Here is a 25,366-nt window from a genome sequence, read left to right on the forward strand (position 1 = left end):
TCTTTAAAATCAGTATTTTGTTCAGCAACAGCTTCGTCATCAGATCCATGACGCTAATATTTGATAATGAACTGTCAAATGAGGGAGGGGGTTGTGGATGGCATCCTGGGTCAGTAAAGTACAGTGGCCCAGTGATGTACAACACAACGAAATTTCTACAACACAACAGAAACAAGCCACAACACAACGGAAACAAGTTGCAACACAACGGAAACAAGTTGCAACACAACAGAAACAAGCCACAATAGAACGGAAACAAGCCACAACACAACAAAATTAGCACAAGACAACGAAACTGTTACATGTTGATCTGTTTTAGTTTAGTTTTCTATGTCTCCGTCATCCTACCTAGTTTGTTTCCATGGTTATTAGTTAACTAGCTCCACACCTGTTTCTGTTTCTCCTTGATTGTGTTTAGTATTTAAAGCCTGTGTTCTCCCCTGTTCCCGTGTCTGCTATCGTTTTGGAATTGCGTTTGATTGTGCTTAGTTAATTCTGTGGATTATTAAAAGAACTCTGTTTGATTATACTCCGTTGTGCGCTTTACTTTGCACACTAGACTCGTAACAGAAACAGGCTGCAACACAATGAAATTAGCACAACACAACGGAATCAAGCCACAACACAGCGAAATTAACAAAACACAATGAAATTAGTCCTATGCATTGTGTTATAGCGATTTAGCTGTGTTGTGGAGATTTTGTTGTGCTGTGCACTACTGGGCCACTGTACTAAAGACCCGAGGTATGCATCTAAGGGTTAAATGCACAAACTGCAGTGCAATAAAAAAAATCAGAAGCCGACACAGATGGTTACCTAATTGGTTGCACGCAAAGATCTCTCATGTTTAGCATCTACTATCTCTTAAAACAGTTCAATTTAAACTAGCTTTGAGAGCACACAGTGCACAGTATACAATTAAGATCATATAAATACCAGCAATTACTCGGAGCACAGATGGCACGCACCCACACACAAATAAATGCACAAAAAACACACACGCACAGATGCCACCGTTTCTCCGTCATCAAATGCAGCATGCCAGCGCCCCGAGGATCAGGGTGTGTGTCAGGTCCATGGCAAACAAACAGCTGTTGGACACACAGTTCTCGCTTCAGCCCTACGGTAGACTGGAGCAGTTATTTGTGAGAGACGAGCATCAGCCCATCGTGATATCGCAGTGCCAACCCCTCTGTGGGCGAGCGCAGAGTCTGTCTACCTGAGACAAGGCACCAAAACACCCCTCGACACATCATCATGTGACTCTTCTGCAGGCAGTGGAGCGGCACTGTCATTTGGCTGCCGCTACACAGGAAAAAACATCATCCATATGTTCTGTATTAATGCATGGGTGGCTTCTTCATCTTTTTGCTTTCTATTTTTCTATCTGACTAGGTGTCTCTCTGGTGTTTTATCCATGTGGCTGACACTGAGGAATGATTTTTGAGAGTAGAGTTACATGTACAGAGATGAGCAACATGTTCTTTCATTGAATGGGAACCTAATCACCCTTATGTCACTCAAAAGAAGTTACCTCACAGAAAGTCCAAGCTGCTCATGGATGAACACAATGTTATAAGCTGACCATAAAACAGTCCTATACTCAATATATGCACAATATTGAAATTTTTCTAAATAAAATTCATGCACTTGCCTCAGTTTTCTTGAAAATATATCTTATTATTTGGATATGTAATTATATATTTGTAAATTCAATGTTTAAAGCTGGTTTGTGGATTTAAGGATAATAATAATGATCATTTCATTAAATTGTAAAAATCAAATCCATCTATATATGGATTAAAATGTGAAGCATTTCTTCATAATATATACACAATTAATTTACTTGCCTGAGTTTTCTTGAGGAAGTATTTATTTGGTTATGTAAATATATTCTTTCAAATATTAAACCAAAGAGTTTTAAAACCTTAGAGAGACATTATAGCTGTTACATATTTACACATCCAAATAAACAGAAATATCTCTGCAAATAAAAACTAAAAAAAATCAGTCAGTGGAATGCATCCAAAACAATCACAGAACCTCTCAATACACTGCTTGAAAACTTGAAAGGCTGATACAGTGTCTGGAGTATTTGTGTTTTCTAACCACTAGACCACAGCTCCAACCACAATCGTTTTTTATTTATCTTTTATTACTCACACTTATCTGATCTGCTGTCTTGCTGTACAACAGAATCATGCTCTTTTAATCTCCTATTTTAGAAGTTGTTTTGGAATCAGCCACTCGTAAAGTGATCACAACATGGGTCCTTCATCACAGGTCCTTCGTGCTCAACATTTTACAGTGCGATTTCCCTGCGGTAAGAAGACTGAGGATATTAACAAGGCATGACACAGAAGCCTGATTCCTGATTCCAGTCCAATAATAAAGCCTTTATCGTGGCCTTGTGTTTTGCAGCAGTCTGGCCATGAACGCCACAGAGAAGAATGTAATTAAGGATTCACTTTGAAAGAAAGAGCTTCTAAGATGTCAATTGCATGGTTAGTTAGTCGGTCTGGCGAAATTCTACGCTTCCTAAATATGAAAGAATCGCTCAGGGGATTTGCGTGTGCCTGTGTGTGTCTACACATGTGGTAATGTGTGTGGGCACCTCTGTGTTTGCATGTATGTGTGAATGAGAGTCAGTGCAACTCTCTGTATATTCATGCGGTGTGTGAGAGTGTGTATCTGCCTACCTCCCAGTGCCCATGTGTTCTCATTCCCTACAGGTTGGATCTTTGGGATGTAAATTTATACAGTGGGAACTAAACGGTTTCAGTCGATTGCTGTAATGTGATAATAAATATCCATTCATTGGAGGCAACTGGTCAACTGGTCTCTTTTTGTCAGCCTACTATGATTTGTCTGTCCTCTCTCAAGTCCTTATCCATTACCATTTCTTTCAGGAACCACCAAACAACCCCACTGCCACACCTAGCATCCACTAGAACAATCCTAGTGTGAGATTGGCTGGAATTAGCCGTGGTGTAATTACTCCGGATGTGCTGCAGAGGGATCAGCCAGAAAATGCGGTTATTCCCACCAGTGTGGCTCGGGAATTAGGTGAAGTGTGGCGCGGAGGTGTTGCACTACATATGTGTGCGTAAGGTGGTCGAGGCGAGAGGGAACTGGCCCATCTGTGTGATTAGATGGAGAACAACACGCCATTAGAGGTCAGGGGCTCCAAGGCTCTCAGACATAGCAGGTGAGTCAGTGGATTACTGCAATACTGACATGCCCGCTTGTCAGACTCGTTCCCAAAACCACTCGGAATGCCAAGAGAGAAAGAGAAAACAATGATGGAGGAATAAGCTAGCAAAAGAAAAAGAAAAAGTAAAAAAATAAAAATAATTTCTGGTTTTGGACAAAATGGTTTTGGAAAGGCAACATCATTGATTGAAACAGTGATATTTAAATAGTTCTCCTCTAATTATGCATTTTGACTGTGTCAGTGTCGATTTTGTGCACATAACATGGACAAGTTGCAAGAGCAGTGTGAACGCACTTTAACATGACCAAAAATGATACTAAAGTGTGTATGTAAAATTTGTTAAGCTGAAATAAAGCTATTGCTGAAGAACCAGTGTTATTTAAATATAATTACGAAACTATGAGTTTTATTATTTTTTAATTATTTTTTATTTTAATTTGAAAGTTTTATTCATTTTGTTGTGTTAGTCATTTTTGAATATATAATAAAATATAATTTATATGCATCCATTAATATTTATTTTAGTTCTTCAAGATAAACTCAATTCGAATGAGGAATGAGGCATTGAGAACTAGCCAAAATAATTATTTTATTTTATTTGATCAGTTAACATAATTTTATTTAAATACTTAAATATAATTTAGTCAAACTATTTTATTTCAAGTTTTTATTATTATTATTATTATTATAGTTTTAGTTGCAATTCCAGTTTTATTGGTTAATTATAATAACCCTATGAAGGACTGTTTAATTTATCACTTGAGAACATGACACTCTGAACAACATTATGAGTTCAGTTACCCAAACTGAATTACTGAAACATTATTTTCAGTTTCGGTTTTCAGCTACATGAAAACTTTAATGTTAGTTTTGTTGTTTCAGTATGGAAAAACATCACTAAAAGTAAGAGTAATCATTCTCAGAAAGACACAGCCAACAGATGCAAAAACAGCTGTTGTTAGCATCATTCCTTCATCAAGATAGGAGTGTGTGAGCATTAGTGCTGTAAAATGTCAAGCTTTGATGTGCGCACGCTCAACGCACGCTTTTGAGATTGCGGGTGGTGTGGATGTGAGAGAAAGGGAGATAAGGAGATGTAAATGTCAAGTGCTCTGCTGAGTGAGGGCTTTGATCCCGACTGGGGTCTGCGTACCTGAGATTACCCTTCTCTTCAGAGCACTCACCCGCTCTGCTGTGACCACCAGACCTAAACCATGGAGGTTATAAAACTGCGAGAAAGCCCAATGTTGGGGCAGCTACAATGGAACTGTAGATAATCATAATTTGAAGCTGTTAAACTAGTCACGCTACTTTTTGGAAAAAGTACACTACACTACACATTACAAGCAAAAACTAAAACATGACACAATGTAAGATTTAATCAAGCTGCATTATTGCTGGCACAAAAACAATGAGAGGTTCTGAATGAATGACTCTCTGAGGATGACAGTGCCGAACTTCAAATGCTATATTTGCACTATTTACAACAGAAACTACATAACCAAGTCAAAAATTCCAGTCCCAGTCTACCATGCAAAAGTTTGGGAATTGATTGATTGATTGATTGATTGATTGATTGATTGATTGATTGATTGACTGACTGATTGATTGATCATTCATTTTAATTCATTAAAAATGTATCACATTTTTGGGAAAAAAAAGCATTACGCAACAAAACATTGATAAGTATAAATGTATCGTGAGCACTAAATCAGCATATTAGAATGATCTCTGAAAGATTATGTGATACTGAAGTAATGGCTGCTATAAAATCAGCTTTGCTATCACAGAAATGAATTTAATTAACCATATTGTAGTTTTGAGAGCATTTGGGATTTGTGCCCAAGTGTACTTGTAAAAGTTCAAATTCATTTCAGAAAAAATTACAGAAAAAAAATAGTAAATACTTTTAAAAACATTAAAACCATTTTTGAACAGTGTATTAGAGATAAAAGCACAGGTGAGTTTGTTTGATTATCCCTTCCGATCTTAAGAACAGTCATTTACTGTTTGTTGAGGCTACTGGATAAGACATAATAATTGGCTACCACAAGAGCTACTCTACTTTTAAAGCCGCTACAGGAAAACTTACGTAAGTGTAACTACTTTCACTTCCCAAAACTGTCCAGCACTCTATTAGCATTCCCTTCTACCTCAAAGGCAGCTCCTCAGCCAGCAGAGAATCCAGAGAAGTATGTGATTTGGAATCTGCCATCTTTCCTTACAGAACTTTTTGGGCCCAAACACACATACACTTGTCTGAGTTAAAGTTTGAAGTGCCCAAAGCAAGAACAGCCTGTACGCTACGGATCCAAAAAAGCAGCAATAATATAAAGAATGATCTCTTATTTAAGGAAAGAAGACTTTTTATTGAAAAGACAAACCAAAGGCATCAGGCTGACAGAGATTTTTCAAAAACCTTGCTAAGAATACTTTATCGGAGCATACCAGTGGAGCGGAACAAAGCGAGGGCGGAAGAAGAGCAACTCTTTTTCTTTCTTTTTTTTTATTAAATCTGTTCCTAGCCAGACAGGTGGATATCAAACTAAGCAGAGCCCTTTAGTTCCCCTCTACAGGGGGATAGAAACCAGGTAAACTCTCCTTTATCTGTCAAACGTCAGAGGACACAAAGAGAAAGAGAACAAGAGCTCTGGAATTCTTGAATCAAAGTATCAGCTTGCTCAACCGAGCAAACAATTAAAAGGAATCGTATTTGTCTATCTTGTTATCTGGAGTTAGCACAGTGTGGTCCTTTCTTCTGGCAAAGCTCTACATATTGAAAGGTCTCTTCTTTTCTGGTTAAATATTGTAAGAAACGCTTTCATGTTTTGATGCACTGCCTATTAAAACAGGAAGGGGGAGGGATTTATTGAAGATCTAGTCAATAAGCTTTAGACCTGCACTAGAGCTGACAATTCACCATTAAGATAAACAGGAACAAACTGCTTTTTCAGGTATTACAGACCTTATTTTATGGTTGAGGATCAACAGTACAGACAGGAGGAGGGACATATTATTCTAGAGAGCATTTGATTAGATAAATTCTATGTAGTGCAACAGTGTCATCAAATCGAATTGGCAACTTTTAAGTAAACTAGGACACAATAGACTCAACACTACTGTGCAAAATATTTGTGTTAGCATTTTTTTAATACAGTTAAAGCAGTAATATTGTGAAATAATATTATGATTTAAAATAACCGTTTTCTATTTTAATACATTTTAAAATGTAATTAACTCCCGTGTTGGCAATACCAAACTCTCAGCAGCCATTAAAGTCACATGATCTATCAGAAATCATTCTAATATTTCTGATTTGGTGCTCAAGTAACATTTCTTATTATTGTTAATGCTGAAAACGAAAACAGTTGTTCTGTTCTGAACTTGCGATACTTTTTGTCAGAATTCTTCAATGAATAGAAAGTTCAAAAGAACATTTATTTGAAACATAAATATTTTGCAACATTATGTCTTTGCTGAATAAAAGTATTTTTCACTGACCTCGTTTTAATGAGGTCGTTAAAGACACTTTTTTCCTCAATAAAGCTATCAGTCAACCTGATAAAGTCACCATCAGACCACTAATGCAAAAACGGAAAGGTGCCACCATGTTCACACGCACAAACTCCCAACACACATTAGCCAAGTGTTTGACAGGCCAGCTGACAGCTGCATCATTGATCTCGCACACGTTTTGTAGAGTAACTGCCTCCTCTAACTGGAGTTCCACATCCTGTACGGCAGTCGGCTTTCCTTCACTGAAGAGACACGAATCATTACAGCCATTAATCGCCTTGATGCATGGAGTGAAGCAAAAACATATTTTCTTTTCGATTAGGGATGATCGGTTATTCACGCGACAGTCTAATATGACTTAAATAAACCTGCAGTTTTCATGTGGAGCTCCTTAACTGAACTGCTACACACTCACTGACATTATGCAAGGGGGAAACAGAACACAGTAGATAAGAGTTAATATCTCACTCACATGGTAGTACGCAATGGCCTCTCGATCCAGGGCTCGGCTGACTGCCACCTCTCCCGTCAGTCGGTTGATGCTGAACACACCCTTAGGATCTTGATCTGCTCCCCTTCCTGTCAGACGGAAGATGTGGTCTTCCTTCATGTCGAGTGAGATCACCTATATCACAGGATAGCACCCAAAATCATATTAATGTTAACATTATTGAAATGGTACAGTTAAACACTAAATTTAAGCATAAAACTATATAAAGGTTTTAATGTACTTGAATAATTTCTTAATTACCTAAATATTAATATTTATTTATCATTCCTTAAGATATGATATCCCAAATATTTGCTCTAAACTTCAGTGTTGTTACTGTAACTAAAAATATATATATACTATTTTATTAAGAAATCTGAAATAAAATATTACATAAACTTTACAAGCTTAGAAATGCTGCCTTGGCAGCTATAGTAAAATAAGTACTTGCATTACTAAAACTGAAATAAATGATAAGCTAAAAATGTATTACAATAAAAAAAAAAACAAAAAAAAAACAATTAAAATTTAAATACAAAATCTAATTAAAAATATAATAAATATTACAGTAGCATATAATAATACAAATTAATAATAATAATTCCAACAGCACATATTAACTTATTATTAATAATAATAATATTGATGTTGTTTATTATTATTTTTACTATTATTATTATAGTCCGTTTTGATTATTTAGTTATTATTGTTCCAAAGCTGAAGAATATGTGACCCTGGACAACAAAACCAGTCATAAGTAATATGGGTATATTTGTAGCAATAGCTAAATATGCATTGTATGGGTCAAAATTATAGATTTTTCTTTTATGCCAAAAATCATTAGGATATTAAAGTAAAGATCATGTTCCATGAAGATATTTTGTGAGATAATTTTTGATTAGTAATGTACTTTGCTAAGAACTTAATTTGTACAACTTTAAAAGTTTTTTCTCAATATTATTTTCAGATTGCAGATGATGTATAAATCTCAGTTTCAAAAAATTTACCCTTATGACTGGTTTTGTGGTCCAGTGTCACATATGCTATTGCACATATGTGATATTGGACAACTAAACATTAAAATAAATTTTTTTTGTCAATCTATATTGACCAATCATGTGTGTACATTTTTCATTCTTTCAAGTTTGTCAGCAGTACTCACATGCGACTGGATAAATGCAGCAAAGTCCAGAGTGTTGCAAGTTAAAAGCAAAGAAAACAGTTAATTACACACACTCCCAGGCAAACACAGTTATGTGTGAATAAAACATGCACATAATTTGCTTGATCTCACATTTTAAATCTAAATTCAGAATTATTTACCAAATGACAGTCGATGGCAATGATGAACACACAGTGAGAAGTCTTAAATCATGATATAACAGCACTCTACAGATGATTAACTCAGTGTTTTAATATACTGAAGTTTGCAAATGAGATCCATTTGTATATTACAACATATTTTATTGGCTATAGTGTGACCAGTGCTACCACCTGCAGTTCATTTGGCTTTTGTGTAAAGCATATTTTTGTGCAAATTAGATTGCTGCAACTTCCCTCGCTAATGAAAGCTCACTTATTAACTAATGCCTTTAAATACAAATGAACAATAGCCTCTTTTATGACCCCTTTTTGTTTAAAAGACCCTTTCTAAAAGTTGTTTTCATCAAGTGCAATAAACCCCAGTGCATGTATCGAATCACAGAGGCTGCCCACCTTGAACCCTCCCATATCTTGTAATTAAGCTTAAGAATAAATATCCCATTTAGAAAATGAATCCAAGCAAAGTAATTGTCCACATGAAAAGCCCCTGTTAGCTTTATTTATCTTCCCCACACAGATCCTTTCTGCCAGATCATACACTAATACTGTTTTTCTCCTTTATAATTACAGGCTCTGTTAACCCAGGGAACATTATTATTCTGAGAAATGCACCTCGCTAAGACTCTGGCAAACACAAATGCAGGCTTCACCGGAGGAGGCCTTCAAATCTTGGTGTATATACTGTGGCCGGCAAACAGCTGTGAAATTGTAGAATTTTATTGCACAATGAGAGCTGTCTTGTTTAGTGAAGTGAAATGAAGTGACATACTGCCAAGTATGGTGACCCATACTCGGAATTCGTGCTCTGCATTTAACCCATCCAACGTGCACACACACAGCAGTGAACACACACACACACACACACACACACACACCGTGAACACACACCCGGAGCAGTGGGCAGCCATTTATGCTGCGGCGCCCGGGGAGCAGTTCGGGGTTCGGTGCCTTGCTCAAGGGCACCTCAGTCGTGGTATTGAGGGTGAAGAGAGCGCTGGACATTCACTCCCCCCACCTACAATCCCTGCAGGCTCGAGACTCGAACCCGCAACCTTTGGATTACGAGTCCGACTCTCTAACCATTAGGCCACGACTTTCCCTTTAGTGGACAGGTTGTTAATGTAAGCGACGGTAACGTGGACTAAAGCGGATCGTGAAAATAATAAATCAAGCAGTCACGCTGACAGAAACACAAACACATACAGCACTGTAAACACTCACAACTCTCTATAGTTTCAAATAAAGCTAAATAGTACCTATTGCTAAAAGCTAAGATCATACAATTTTTTGGATTTCTTTTGCTACTTTTTTGTTTTTATATGTAGATACAGCCAAACATTTCCCTTTCTAAAATATGCTAAGCTAAGATGCTTGCAGCTAACATACTGTAGCATAGCACTACTTAGCCTAGCATAATTCTAGCCCACAACATGTTTTAGCATCTAATTATAAAAAAGAAACCTTTGTGATCTAAATACTATTAGAAAACATTCCCAAACGTGTATTAGCTAACCCGCTCACACAGGCTAAACACGTACGTAAACAGAACCTGTACTGCAATCTCATAAAATGTTCCTATTATCGAACAAATTAGCATGCATAATTACATACTGTATAAATTATGTAACATAAGCTATGTGTCAATAAATACTTCTTTAAAGTCAGAAAGAGAGCTGACAAAAAAAGTCTTATGCACACCAAAAGCAAATCTAGATGCAAATAGATGTGAATTGGGCGACGTGATTGCAGCGAATGTGCAATATACACTTCAATCGCATCTTCCGTGCACGATTAAATATTTAAACTCAAGTGGAAAATTTTGATAACACATTACGCAAAGATTTTATTCATGCAAGCGACACAAAAAAAAATTGCGCAAGGAATCTAGAATGATAACTTATTTTTTTATATTTTTTGGTGCACACACACCATTAGACTTCCAGGTGTTTGGGAATTTGTCAGACTTGGAGAACATCTAGGCTAGGTTAAACCAGCTAAGGCTCGCAAAAACAGCTGGCTTAAGCTGTTTTCTTTTCAGCAGGGTAGCAGTTTCTTCCAAAAAAACTCAAGGCAGGAAGCCCAGCAAAGTACTTTCCTATAGAGCAGGTACACTTGTGACACAATCATGGTTGAATCCCAACACAGGTCATCTGTAAATGAACTCTTCTGTCCATCGCGAGAGAGCCAAAAGACACCCAGATAAACTGCAGTGTCGCCTGTTTACAGGAGTCCCATGCCACAAGAGTCCATCAAGCTCAGTTCTTCCTTCTCTTGTCATGTCTGTTTTCCTCCTACGCCGCTTTCTGCCTTGTGAAGAACTCCTTAACGGCTCCATGTATGTTTTGTGAGTGGTTGCTATGGAGCTGGTTTTCATTCTGCTGTATGCTGCACATAGCTGTGATATTGATCCAATAGAACAATAAAACACAACTTTTCTCTCTGTACTTCAGAGGTGCTTTATTAAAGGTGCAATGGTCTCCTTCAGCACGAGAGATAATTAGAAAGGAACAAAAACGAAAGGAGGTGTGATGACGCATGAGACAAAATGGATGGAAGAAGGTGGAAATTGGACAGGGGAAAAGACAGAAAAATAGTGGCCATAAATTGTGGCATTATACTTGAGATTTTACGGTGCTCAATTGCTTTTATGCCCTCAAGGACTTTTAGAGGAAAATAGTGATGCAAACGTTCTGGTTAATATCCATAAGCTGGTAATTATTTTCAGAAAAATGTCAAAAACTGTAAAAAGAATAAAAGGACAGAGATTTTATCTCAGTGTATTCAAAATAAAATACTAAAAACTAAAACTGGTGTGTGAATTTGGGCATTATAATAATGTACAGCGTGAACAGAATATTCATTTTATGATTTGCTAAAGATTTAATTTATTAATATATTAACATTTTTAAAAAGTAACCTTACATACACATTAGACAGTATTAGACAGTAGTTAGACAGAAAAGCTGAGCTAAATGTAAATTATTGAAGGAAATGATCATGAACAATTACATTTTCCAAAAAAATATCGAATTGTAATCTCTAATAATAACCAGTAACCAATAAGACACCAATTTGTGCGTGTAAAATAGCTACAAAATATTTATTTTCCTCAGTAATTACAACAATTACAAACACAAATTTATCAAAGTATGTTACTTATGTTATCAAGGTAACATTATATGATGCATGGTCTAAACATAGACTTTACCATTCAAATATTTTTTTAAGTCTCTTTTTGAAAGAAATTAATACTTTTATTCAGCAAGGATGCATTAAATTGATCAAAAGTAAGAGTAAAGACTTTTAGATTGTTACATAAAAAAATTAAATAAATCATGTTTTTATTAACTTTATTTATCAAGAATTATTGAAAAAAAAGAGATAAGTTTTCACAAAAATATTAAGCAGCACAACTGTTTTTAACAATGAAAATAATAAGAAACTTTTCCTAAACAGCAAATCAGCAACTTAAGAGATTTTTGGTCACACTTTATTTTAAGGTCTTTCATAATTTGCTGCTTATTAATAGTTAGTAATGTAGTTAAGTTTAGGTATTGGGTAGGATTAGGGATGTAGAATATGGTCATGCAGAATATGTGCTTTATAAGCACTAATAAATATCCAATATGTTAATAATAGGCATGCTAATAAGCAACTAGTTAACAGTGAGAATTGGTCCCTATACTAATGTTACTAGATTTAAAAAAATAAATAAAAATAAATAAAATAAAAATTTTGTTCAAGTGCGCAAGTCATTCTCCTGCTCACTTTCAAAACTAATTCACCCAGTGTGTGGCGTGATTGTAGCAGTCAAACTTTCAGTGGAATACAAGAAAGAAGAGACAAGTTTCGAATGATCAAGGCTACTGGTGGGGTGGAGCGATAGAGGCCGCGGAAACGGATTGCGGGCGCTGCCTCGCTGTTTATGGCGAGCTCACAGGTGCTGGTTTATTTGAACGTACAAACAAACATATGTACACAAACACAAACAAGCCTACACAGCCTCCCCTGGATTTCTTCTCAGTCATTAGATGTCAGCGAATAGCCCTGGGGGAGATGCTCCCCTATTTCTATCAGCTCTCATTAGGAGCAGGGAGGACATGAAAGAGCAGCCGTTTCTTGCCACTGCCTGTATATGACAGGAAGGAGGGACCCGACTCGAACTTCTCTGACAATACAGCACTGAAGGGGAGGAGAGGATACGTCCTCACTTTCATATTCCTTCACTCTGTCTTTCTACCGTGATAGCTTTCGGCTGTATGAGCACCGCCGTGGTATATAATCTCTGATGCTTGACTTTGAATGGAAACTGATGTCAAAGAGGCTGTGTATTAGACACAGAGTACTTAACTTTCCAAAAAACAATCCATAAACCAGAAACTAAGTGGTGCTTGCTAAGAAAAGTGTCACTATTACTATTGCTCAAATTTTGGGTTATGGATTTGAGCTAACCCCTTTGTGCTTCGGACATGAATGATACATCAAATCATGCAACTTGATGAAAAAATGTGTGCATAAATGTGTTTTATGTTTGTGAAAAAAGCCCTTTTTTTCTCACCAAGACTGCATTTATTTGGTCAAAAACACAGTAAATACAGTAAAAGCAGTAATATTGTGACCAAAAAAAGTAAAATTAACAGTTTGTGGTCAGACTTTCTAATGTTTTTGAAAGCCCCTTATGCTCACCAAGACTGAACTTAATTGATAAATAATACTGTAAAAACAGTAATATTTTAAAATATTTAAAACTGTTTTTGTTTTAACATTTAAAGCAGAATTAATTCCTGTGATAACAGAAATGTTCAGCAACCTTTACTTTGAAATGGATGTTAGGTTTACAGTCACTTTTTATCAATTTAGTGCAACCTTGCTGAATAAAAGTATTAATTTCTTTCAAAACAAAATTACTAGCTCTTACGTCTGCAGCTGACAAGTGGCTTTCAGTGTGGAAAAAAATTAATACAGAGGGAAACTGTAGTAAGATAGAGACAGATGGGGTCACACTCTCTAGAGTGCAAACAAGTAGATATCTACAAAGAGCACTTAACTAACTGGAACTCTCTCTCTCTCTCTTTCTACATGAAACTCATGTTTGTTAGTACAAGGTTAAAGCAGAATGAAAGACAATCAGCACCCAGCAGAATTAATGATGCACAGACAAACAAGCGCACATATTCCTCACCATCTATCAACACTTCAGTGCGAGACACAATTATTCCTTCTGATTTGTGAAAAGTATTGCCGAGAGTGAGAATGAGTGCAACTGTGAAGCAACAAAATATGGCCAGTGTTTCAGCTCAGGGTGCCAAAAAATACACAGAAACTGAGCAATTCAATTGCTGTGGAGAGGGTTTGTCCTGGACATAATAGAACAGAGAGACACCAGCACTGCCCATAAAAACTGGCCCAGAGACAATTACTAGCAGGTCCAAGAGGGAACCTCTGGACTTTTTCCCATTTGTGAGATTGCAGTGCTACAGGTGAACACTCCACCATAATAAATCCCCCATAATCCCACAGAAGACTGATGTCAAAGCCAGAACAGGAATCAGGGCAAATCTGTTCTTTATTACTTTTCCAATACTTCAAACCCCCTTAACCGAGAGTGGATCTCAAGTCAACACCATCCAATAGAACTCATCTTTACAGAAAGGGCCAGTGTAAAACCACTTGCCCCATTGTATGATTTAACATTTGGAAACACAGAACAGTGTTGGACAGAGTGGTTCACAAAGGATTAATTTCAAAACCCCTCTAAACAATCATATTACAATTTCTTCCTACAGGGATCAATGTATCTCTGGCACTATAAAATACAACAAAAACTTAGGAGGAGGATTTTTTCTCAAACAATTTATAGATAAATATATGGACAGTACTTCTGGGAAATATGTTTAAAATTATACATTGATACATCCACACCAGTAGATGTCAGTGTAAAACCAAAGAGACTGTACACTAAAATTTATAATCTAATGTGCCTTGAAGGATTGTGATGGCAAATCTATCACAGTGTACACACTAACATCTCTTATTCAGTTAGTGGCTTTTCCAAAATTGCGAGCAAATAATCAGCGGCAGCGTGATTCATCTTAGTATGACAATAATAAAAATAAACAATGCCCCACAAGAATGATGGAAATTGAAAAAGAAACAGAAGGCTTTTCCAGACACCCAACATGCTTACCCTTTTCCAGAGAGAAAACATCTGGGAAACCCCTCTGTTTCTCTTCATGCTTCCATCATCCTTGTGGGCAATTCCCAATTTCCGTGCAGTGGAAATTATGAAAAATGAATGTGCACCATATGGTAGGTAAACAGCACAAGGAAACAAGATTTATCCATGCGGAAAATCCATTTTGCCCGGTTTCCAATGTACAGCAGCCCTATCAAATGAATAGGTCACAGTAGCCATTCCCCTTGTGTTGTTTCAACATGGTGAAAATTCTGCAAAAGAGGTAATATAGATTGAGAAAGCGCAGACATATGCAGATGTATATAGAAAGAGACTGAAGGAAGGTCAGCCTCATCAGACTCTTTACTGTGTTTTCTGCCACTTGCTGAAGTATAGTAATCTATGTGCAATATAGAGGGGTTATTCTGTCGGTGGGAGAGATTGCAATATAATTCAGCCCTTGCATTCAACACTAGAATAAAGACCACATAAAATGGCATGAACTGTGGTTTATTCACTGTGCCACAGTAATCTAGCACTTTTATTTCACCAAGGAATAACCCCAGCCCACGCTGAGACACAGCCACAGAAAGCAAGCAAACAGGTAGTACCGAAAACATTTGATTCCATCTCTTCGTTTCCTGGTGTAAACACACATCTCCAAAAAAAATAATTTTTCTCCCCCATTCTTTTCCATTTTCTTTTATCTTTCTCTCTGAATAGTAACACGGCACTCGACTATTGTATTAAAAAGCAGGGCTGAACCGATGGCATCACCTCAAAGCCCAAACAGAGGTATTCTGCAAAAATCTACAGTATCTCCCCTGGGACATCCATATATGCAGGCTTGAATGGTGATAAAAAATGGGCAGGGGCACAACTAGGGCAAAACTCCCATATCTCAAGCTTGCAAATCAAGTATGATGTCTTTTACTACAATTTTCCTGCATGCTTGCTTTCTTTTCTGACCCATCATTGGTCTCAGAGGTCCTTGAAAAACTAGAGACCTGAGAAAACTGAGCAAACTGGTACAGCAATTCAATGTAAATCAGACCAAAGGTTACTCTGGAGAATTTAAAAGAAAACATTTCAAATTACTAGCTAGGGCAGCAAGGATCTGTATTCTGAGCAGTAAATGATTAATTTGGACATATTTCTGCACTAATAAAGTCCTGGTAGAATGAATCCTAAAACCCACACTTTTGGTTCCATCCTTCCAACATCGTTTTTTTATTATTATTATTATTAAATGCCTGAAATAAGGTGTGTGGTTACCACAAGCTCAAGATATTGTCACATTTTACTCTACAACATATCAGTAAATCACTCATTTTGTTTTTAAGCTTCTTATGTGTCTCAAAAAGGTGGTTGGTGATAGGAAGAGAAGTGGGAGAGAGGGGGCGGGATCAGGAAAGGTCCACGAGCTGGAATTCGAACTCGAGACGCCTGTAGCGCAATGGCGCTATATGTTGGCACGCTGCCCACATATCAGCCACATATCAGCTATCAGCGCCAACAACTTTTGCTGTTTACTTCATTTTTTAATTCATAAAAGCGATGATCATTTGTGAATATTACCTTGATGAACAAAATGTGTAAGAATCATAAACTTTTGTTTGCCACAGAGTTTATTATTCTGCAATGATCCAAAAGCTAATGGAAAAATCCTTTTGGATTTTTTACCCTGGGGAACCAAGGTGATGCTAACTTCTGGGTTGGCCTACGAAAATGTGTCATTCATGCATATTTTTTCTGCTAATTCATCTGACTTTTTGGAAGCAGGGCTAAGTAAGCTTGAAAATCAAAGAATGGCTTATTCAAACCATCAGGTAGCACTGTCACACTTATGTCCACACACAAAATATGGTTCACCAAGGCCATGGTGGCAATGCACATTATTAGGACTAAGCTAATGTCAAAGAGCATTACCAATGGAAGGTCTTACCTTTCCAATTAACCTGGGGAAGGGGGCTCGCTGGTTCTCTGGGACAAACATGGGGGGCACCAGCAGGGATCTTTTGGATCGGTATGGCATCATGTCTGTTAGACCCAGGATCTCCTAAACCAGGACAAAAATTTGAAAATAGTTCAAGAAATACATAAACAGTAATAAACAGTTGTAAGAAATACAAGTTTTGAGGTATGTGTCACTCTACTTTAACACCAAATATAACATATTCAGAGGTAATTTGACATTTAGCTGACCGTTTTATCCAAAGGGACTTCCAGTACACTTATTACAGGAACATCCATTGGGCTAAGTGTTTTGCTCGAAGGGACAATGGTGATGGATCATAAATCACCCCTAGGAGGGTTTTAACCTACAACCTTTCAGTTGCCATTCTAGATCTTTAACCACTATGCTATTATACACTACATTAGTCCCATAATGTTATGAATACTTCATAAAATCAATGTAAATCCCTTCATGAAGGACAATACCAACTCTTACACTGGACACATCCATATAATGTTATTTGAATGGATAGAAAAACAGCCACAATACATCCTATTAGATACACTGCCCTCCAAAAGTTTGGAAACGCCCTAGAAAAGTGGGGTTTTGGACAATATTGGCATGAATCCTTTTTAATTTGTGATAATTTTGCACTGATAAGGGACAACACAAACTACGAAAACATATTTTATTACATAAACAGCTTATACATAGAAAAAAATTTCGATTCATCAAAATATCCACCATTAGCAGCTATTAGAGCTCTGCATAATCTGGGCATCTGAGCTGTCAGTTTATTCAAACATTGACTTTGAATTGGCAATCAATTGTTGAAGCTACAGTATTAAGGTGTGCTGACCCCAAAATCTTTTAAAAACCTGGGCCAAGTTTAAACCAGTAACCAGGCATCACAGCTGGCAAAGGGGCATGTCTGACTTTGACATGCATATATTGCCATTATTATGTTTTATTGCTGGTCTTCAATGATAATGTCAAGTTAATTTAATGTATTTGCACCAAAAAAATATAAGGATTTATGCTGATATCGTCCAAAACCACACTTTGCCAGGGGTGTTTCCAAACTTTTGGAGGGCAGTGTACATGAGTGTTACTGAACTATGCAGACACCTGATAGTGCTAATATAAAACTCTAGCAAGTACATCGATACAAACAAGCCACGTTGTGCTCTTACCAAAGTCATTAAAATTGGTCATTACAGCAGTTCTGTGGTTTGCCATTGCTTCCCTTATTTAGATAGAAGCTTAATTGAAAGCCATGTCCTATTTCAGAGACTTAATCTATGCAAATATTGTCATAAGCTTTCATTCTGTGCCTCTTAAATGAAGTTGAGTGGAACCTTAAAGAGAAAAAAGTGACATAAAAAGAGACATTATACTGTGTATGGGATGTCAGCCAGTCATTATTGCAAAATATCACTCTTTTATGTCACTCTGGTGGGGTTTATTTTGCGATAATGAACACCTGACTGTACATTATCTGGCTTATTATGCTGGCACACACCAAATAAGTGAATACACAGAAATGAAATATTGATTTAGTTTCAAATAATTTTAGCAAACGAAGAAAAAATAAAGAGCGCAGAGATACATTAACACTGTCTCCTACATTGGTTTCCATGGGTAATGGTCAATTATATAGTTAAGTAGTCATTATGGAATACTATTTGACCACAGAATGTCACAACTGACCAATCAGAATAAAGTATTCCAGATAAAATGGATATAAAGATGAACAGACATGCAATCTGAGCCTCAGCTCTCATCCCACCTAAGATGTATAAATGCACCAAATTTGACTACTGAAGTTTATTAGCATCTCAATTCAATAACCAAGCTAATCAGTGTCTCTCACGTTACCCTCTCTGATCCGTTCTTTCTTCCTCGCCATTTTGTTCTATTCTCTTTTCTTTGTCAACACTGTTGCAATTAGAGCCCCTAAGGGCAATTAGATGGCAGCACAAATTATATTTGTCACTCAGCATTGACAGCAGGGTGAAACGGAATATATTAGCATGGTGGCAGCGACCCGTGCAAGATCCCACTGGCCCTAGATGGCCATGTGGCACGAGTAAATGGCCCTATAATGTCTTTTGATGACCTGGCTCAAAATGCTTTCCGCAAACCAATAGGTCAAGGCTAAGCTAATTAGCATGCTCAAGCTAGGCCCTTCTGGTGGATCCTGAAACTGCATCATCTGAAACTGCATTTTTTTATAATTCTCTGATAAATATTTTTTCAGGATTTTCAGGAAGGTTCAAGAGTATTTATTTAAAACAGAAAACCTTTGTAACACTAAGGAGGGAGAAAAGAAAAAAATTATACCGACCCCAACGTTTTGAATGGTATAGCACCTTACACATAAAATAATCCTTAAGACTTTATACAATTTTATTTTGAGACTTTTGACATTAGTATTTTTTCTGAAAACAAGTTTTAATATTTTATGCAATGCTGCTTCTCTCTGAAGAACTTGTAGATGTTTAACTTTTTTTCCAGTGTAGCTCAACAAGTTTCAGGAAGTTCTGTGCTAATCAAGCAACTGCCATTGAGATGAATGTGAATGCTAACGGATATCTTTCCCAAGTCATTACAGAGCACCTTGTTCTCAACAAACCAGTCATTTCCCAGTTTTATCTCAAAAATAAAATGCAATTTGAGCTGATTGCAGTACAGTGAAAAGTAAACGGCCAAATGCAGAGAAAAATTAAAGTACATTAGCAAATCACATTATAACCTAAATGGCCCATCTTGATCTGCCCGGACAGAAGATTCCATTTGTGAAATGGATACATCACAGCACCATCTCTGGGGACAGCCTGAGCTATTAATGTGAGGAAGAGTGTCTCGAGTACTTTTCAGCCTGACGTTTTTAAGGATATTTCCCTGGAAAACTAAAAAAATTATCATAAATCCCCACGGATCAGTCTTAATAGTATTTCATATTTCAAAAAATCTGTTCTTGAAATTAATTATTACAGGCTCCTGTTGTTTTGAAGTCATTAGCAGATACACACCACTGTTTCTCTCCGAAATCTCCCTTTATTGAGGGAATTACTTTCACCTTCCTGCTGTCATGAGCAAAAGAACACCATTAAACACAGAGATGAATTCTATTATCAGAGCAACTGCGGAATTAATAGTCCTAAAATGCTTCATAGTAAACAGACGAGAAAAAAGATTCTGATATCTATGTTTGTTCAGCAAGGCTTTTTTTATGCTTCACATACGCAGCCTTTCAGCTGACTTGAAGCTGAGGACACGGCGACAGCATGCCGCCACCACACAGATCCCAGCATGCATCTGAACTCATTACAACAATGAACCTATCTGAGCTGCATTACAAGAGAGAACGAGGAGGAACAGGGAGAAAGAGGGAGGGCAAAAAAAAAAAGAATGTCACCGCGTACCAACTGGAAAACAGCAGCTACAATGACTACATAGTTTGTCAAGGTTGGAAAAGCACCACTAAGAAGGCTCTTTTGTCAATCCAGTTGTTTTTTTGCTCCTGTTCTCCAAATTCCAACCCGCTAAGCATGCACTCCACAGACAGAAAGATACCCTTGACAAGCTATTTATTGTGTCCTACTCGTATGTCATTTGTTTTGTTGGGCAGGAAACCGTTGGGGTGCGGTCACAAACTTTCCATTTGCATCGGAAGCACAGCGCGTTCCGTCCTTGCTGGATTCTTTGTTCAGGCGTAGCTGTGGTGGAGTGATGGGGGAATGTGAGAGTCTGGATTCAGAGCTGCTGGAGCCCAAAGACTGTCAGGATGACGGAGTGTATAAAGGTGGAATAGAACGGACGGAATAAAGTCATTTGTTTGAATCGCACTGACATCATTCATGGCCACATAATGCGACACATCATCATAACCTGGCTGCTTTTGATACTCACACTCAAAGATGGTGCAAATAAATCTATGCACACATATATCGCACACCTTTGAAGGTGGTTCAATATTTCAGAATCAGAGCAATTTGTTTTATATTATTAGTTTTTTATAGTTTTTAAGTGAGGAAAGTTTTAAAATAAACTCATCTTTTGGTTTACATTTGTGTTAATTTATCAATTTATCAATAATTTATTAATTTATTAAAATAATGATCGCATGAGTAGAATTACCTTCTATTTGTAAAGTATCTATCTGCAAGTCAGCAAATTATTGTCTATTAGTGAGTCACTTAATATTTCACTCGATTCATTCAGAAATATTGATTGACTCAGAAATGAAACAAGCAAGTCATTGAATCATTCACTTAAATGATTCATTCAGTTTTAATATTTAATATTTCAAATGCCATGGCCCTAAAGGGAGATTTCACCCCCAAAAACTGGGAAATCTGTCATTATTTCCTCACCCTCATGTTTTCCCAAACCTGCATGATTTTGTTTTGAAAATAAATAAAAAGATTTGGACCCCGCCATTCTTCAAAATATCTTATGTTCTGAAAAAGATCATTAAGTCGTACAGTTTTCGAATAGACACGAGGATTTCATTTTTGGGGTCTTTTTAAAGGGTGCATATTATAGTATTAAAACTACACTTTCATGGAAATGCAACATTATCATTTGTGTAATGATTCAAATCATAATTACACTTGAATTACGTTTGCTTTAAAGTCACTATGTGTCCTTCAGCTGCTGTATTGCAACTTATAACCTGTCAGAACAGCATCATCAGTCCCTTCACCTTGGCTGAGAGCACATTTCCATGAGAAAGTAACCAATATGTCCTCCCATCATAAGGGGAGTTTATGTTATTCTCATCCGCTACATAAGGGGCATAAGTGACAGAGTGACGGGTATTACGGTGAAGATGAAACGTCTCTGTCAACTTATCAACTCGCCGTAGTGAGCGATGGAGAGAACGAGGGAGACTGATGGAACTTTAAGAACCTTCTCTGTTGGAAAAATGAAGGTCTGCGTTGAGGTTATTGATGAACTCCTTGGCCACTCTTCCACGCTGCATTCTCAAGGACAGAAAAACACACTGCACTGTTCTGAGAACAGAGCGTAATGTCTGTTGTATGCGTTTGCTATGGCTTCCCTCTGCCAGTGATGAACACTATTGGCTAGAGTGTGCTGACATGCTGAAAAGAAGATAGTCATGAATCTTTAATGTTTCCTGTTCATAAATTACAGAGGTACAATCATCCCTGCTTCGGCTTTCTCCGCTCTGTGAGCTAGTTTGAGCTCTCAATAACTGAAACAGGGCGGCTTAAAGATTAGTGGCATACGAATCCCAGCCATGGAGTACATTGCACCGCTGAGCTGCATTGGGGATTACGGTTTTTGAAATTCTTCCCACCATTTAGCAAATAAATTATGTGCGTTAAGCAGATTTAATATGTTTTATCTTATTTTCAATCCCTGCAGTCATCTGAAGGCTCATGGTTAGCTCCTTGCATGGAACTGAACCAGCAAATTTTCGTTTACCAGCTCTGAGCCTCAAACATTACGCCACCCCACCTCCCTGAAAATTATAGACAAAACTGCAATGCAAGCAACTTTAACATCACAAAATGAACTGTTGGCTTATGGGGACCAGAGTTCAAGCCTGACCTGGGTCATGTCTTAATCTAATTTCTCCTCTCTCACTCGTACTTCCCTGTCTGCACTTGACTGTCAAAAATAAAATAAAATAAAAATATAATAAAATAAAAAATGTACCAGACATACATTGTTAAAGCTATAAAATAAAAAAGTATTGATTAAAGGTTTAAATATACACAAGAAGAGAGAGAGAATAAATAATATTAAAATACACTGAAAATAATAATGTAATAATGGTAATACGCGTGAATGACACTCGTGACACTTGTAGTAAAATATATTTGCACGTAAGAAGACAGGCATGATCAAAGGTTTCCATGATTGCCCCCAGAACTGTCCAAACCTGTGAAAGACAAACAAGCTATGGTCTCTCATTAAAGAGAAAGGTGACAGAAGACATGGAGAGTGTTTCTCAACCACAGCGTTGACTGTTTTGAGTTTCAAAGTGAATCGTTGTAATAATGGCTATTTTAGTAACATTAATGCTGCTGCTAATGGTGTGGTGTTGAAAAAGGGGCACTTGAATCTTGATTGCTGAGCTGTGAGAGTTCCCAAGACAAAAGCTGGTTTATAATACCTGAAAAAAGCCATCTGTTAGCATTCCCAATCATCTCAAAGGCACTTGTTTGGCTGGTGCGGTTACCCTAAAATGTAGATGGCATACAGTTCTGGGCACACATTTTTTAAGGCAATCACCTAATGCCAATGTGAATAATAACTTTGGAGCCACATAAAAATTATGGCCTGACATACTAAGAATACTGATTTATTTGATTGCACTACAAGAACACAAATCAAAAGCTTTCACTAACAACCATCTTAAGCTGTGAAGTCTAAGGCGACAGAGAGGGAAAAATGCATTTCAAATACATTTAAAATCTGAAATATATATACTTTTTTCTTCCTCACAGACTGACTTTTATTCATTAGATGAACTAAAGTTTTTAAGCTGTTGGTTGCTAGTTGAGTTAACTTAAAAAGTTGATTGTGATAGGTTGCCTTATTTTTTTGAGTTAGGTCAACTTGTGTGTTCTTAACTAGGGAACCAGTGTTGTCTTTGAAGTACCAAGTTTCCCCCAGTCTTACAGAGTCTACAAAGTTAAGTACTGTTCTATAGCACCTAAAACTTTCAGTCTTGTTAACAGTGTATTACAGTGCATAAAATGTGATCAAAACCCACGATTTGCTTTTCCTTAGTCATCAAAACTCATCAATAATTAGGACTCGGGGTTGTCAGAGGCACCACGTCCTTGTCAATTCTGCCATTCTGCTGCTGACTGCCCTATTGGGACGTATCATTACTCATTTCTGACTTCTCATTTATCCAGAGAGAGGAGACAGAGTGCCAGACAGAAACCTCTGGGTTTGCTTTGCAGATTCTCTGCCTGTAGTGAGTCATCCCAAAAGACCCCATTTGTAACCCCAACCTTTCATAGGAACTGCTAGATGATAAGTACCTAAAATGTCTATAAAATGATCAAACCAGACAAGCTAAAACCTTACAGTGGTTTCAGATGTTTTATTTTTCAGCAGGGTAAGCAACTTAACCACTTTCTATCAAACAACGCCATTACATTACTAGCACAGGCCAAGGCTAAAAACACCAGAAAGGCCAATAAACAAGTAAAGGCAATAAACTAGACAGATTTCCAACCTGTAACCTTGTGAACAGGTCATCCTCTTCTTTAAAATAAATGAAAAAGGACTGTGAAAGAAAGAACCCAGTATATTTATCCTTGTTTTTCAACAGATTGAGAAGTATGAAATGTCAAGGTCTTACAAATTCACTGCATTTTTCTTCCACTCCATTTGGTGGTTCCACAAGGTAAGACAGTCTCGTTCACACATAGAAATGTTAGAGAGGAAAACAAATTATGAAATTAATTTGTATATTGATCCTCTGTAAAATACTGAATTATACCCTAAATTCTCACTTTTCTCATAAGGCCTTTTCCTCAGCCTTGCTGTGCTTGTATGGCGGCTAGAATTACATCACATCAGCCTCTGGGGAAGACGGAAGCCTTTTCCATTTCCACTCACACTTATCAATAATCAAAATCCAATAAAATGGGCATTAAGTTAAATATGGCATCAATAAGAAGCGCTTCCCTTCGGCATTCACTAGCTGATGCGAGGTTTTCTGCCGGGAACAAACCAGTGGGTTGGGGCGAGCTTTATTTTTGAAGGCTTAGTCTGACTGTGATTACAGGATGTATGATCCATAATGACCCTGCTTCCAGGCTCTCGCCTCAGCCTCTTCACATGCCGCTGTTCTCTCCCTGAGCTCTCTCACATAGCAATCACTTCTCTCATGCTATATAGCTCATCTGAGAGTATAATTCATAGTTTATCATCTCGAAGAGGTGGGAGCTAGTTGCTTTTCATTCACTTATGCAATATAATACAGCTACAGTATGACCCAAGTGTTCCTGTATTGCATGTATTTTGGCGAGACTGAATGAATGAGGAAGTGAGTGAGTGAGTGAGTGAGTGAGTGAGTGAGTGAGTGAGTGAGTGAGTGAAAAAAGCTTATAGTCCTGAAGATTTGCTTTTGAAAAAAGTATCTTAAGCTCAACATAGCTGCATTTATTTAATGAAAAATATAGTAAAAAAATAAATAATTGTTAAAAATATAAAAAATGTAAATAACTGTTTTCCATTTTAATATTTTAAAATGTAATTTATTGCTGTGATGCAAATCTGAATTTTCATCCGCCATTACACCAGTCTTCAGTGTCACATGAACCATCAGAAATCATTCTAATATGCAGATTAGCTCTGATTAGAAAAATATTTCTTATATTTATCAAAGATGAAAACGGTTGTGCTGCTTAATATATGTATGGAAACAGTGATACTCTTTGCAGGATTGTTTGATGAATCGAAAGATGAACTGAAAGTTCAAATGAGCAGTTATTTGAAAGAAATGTTTTCTCAAAAGGTAAAAGTCTTTATTAATTGTTTTCGAACGATTTAACGCACCCTTGCTGAATAAAAGTATTAATTTCTTATAAAGAAAATCTGACTGACCCCAACATTTTGAATGGTAGTGTATAGCCTATATTGAAATTCAATTATAAATCACTATTAACCAAGAAAACCCTTCAAAAGAAGAAA

At 37.0% G+C, this 25,366-nt stretch overlaps 1 protein-coding gene across 2 annotated transcripts in view; it reads right to left on the bottom strand.

Annotated features, from left to right (window-relative positions):
• The window catches only part of LOC306842925 (cadherin-13-like), a 311,991-nt gene that overhangs the window by 170,472 nt on the left and 116,153 nt on the right, over positions 1–25,366 (bottom strand). For both annotated transcript variants that reach the window (XM_079374136.1, XM_079374137.1), the window contains exons 4-5: positions 16,664–16,777; positions 7,203–7,355 (exon numbers count right to left, since the gene is read on the bottom strand). In XM_079374136.1, the coding sequence (XP_079230262.1) occupies positions 7,203–7,355; positions 16,664–16,777 (267 nt within the window). The remainder of the gene's footprint in view (positions 1–7,202; positions 7,356–16,663; positions 16,778–25,366) is intronic.

The sequence above is a fragment of the Barbus barbus genome (genome assembly GCF_936440315.1).
Source record: "Barbus barbus genome assembly, chromosome: 23".
In the NCBI taxonomy this organism is placed as follows: domain Eukaryota; kingdom Metazoa; phylum Chordata; class Actinopteri; order Cypriniformes; family Cyprinidae; genus Barbus; species Barbus barbus.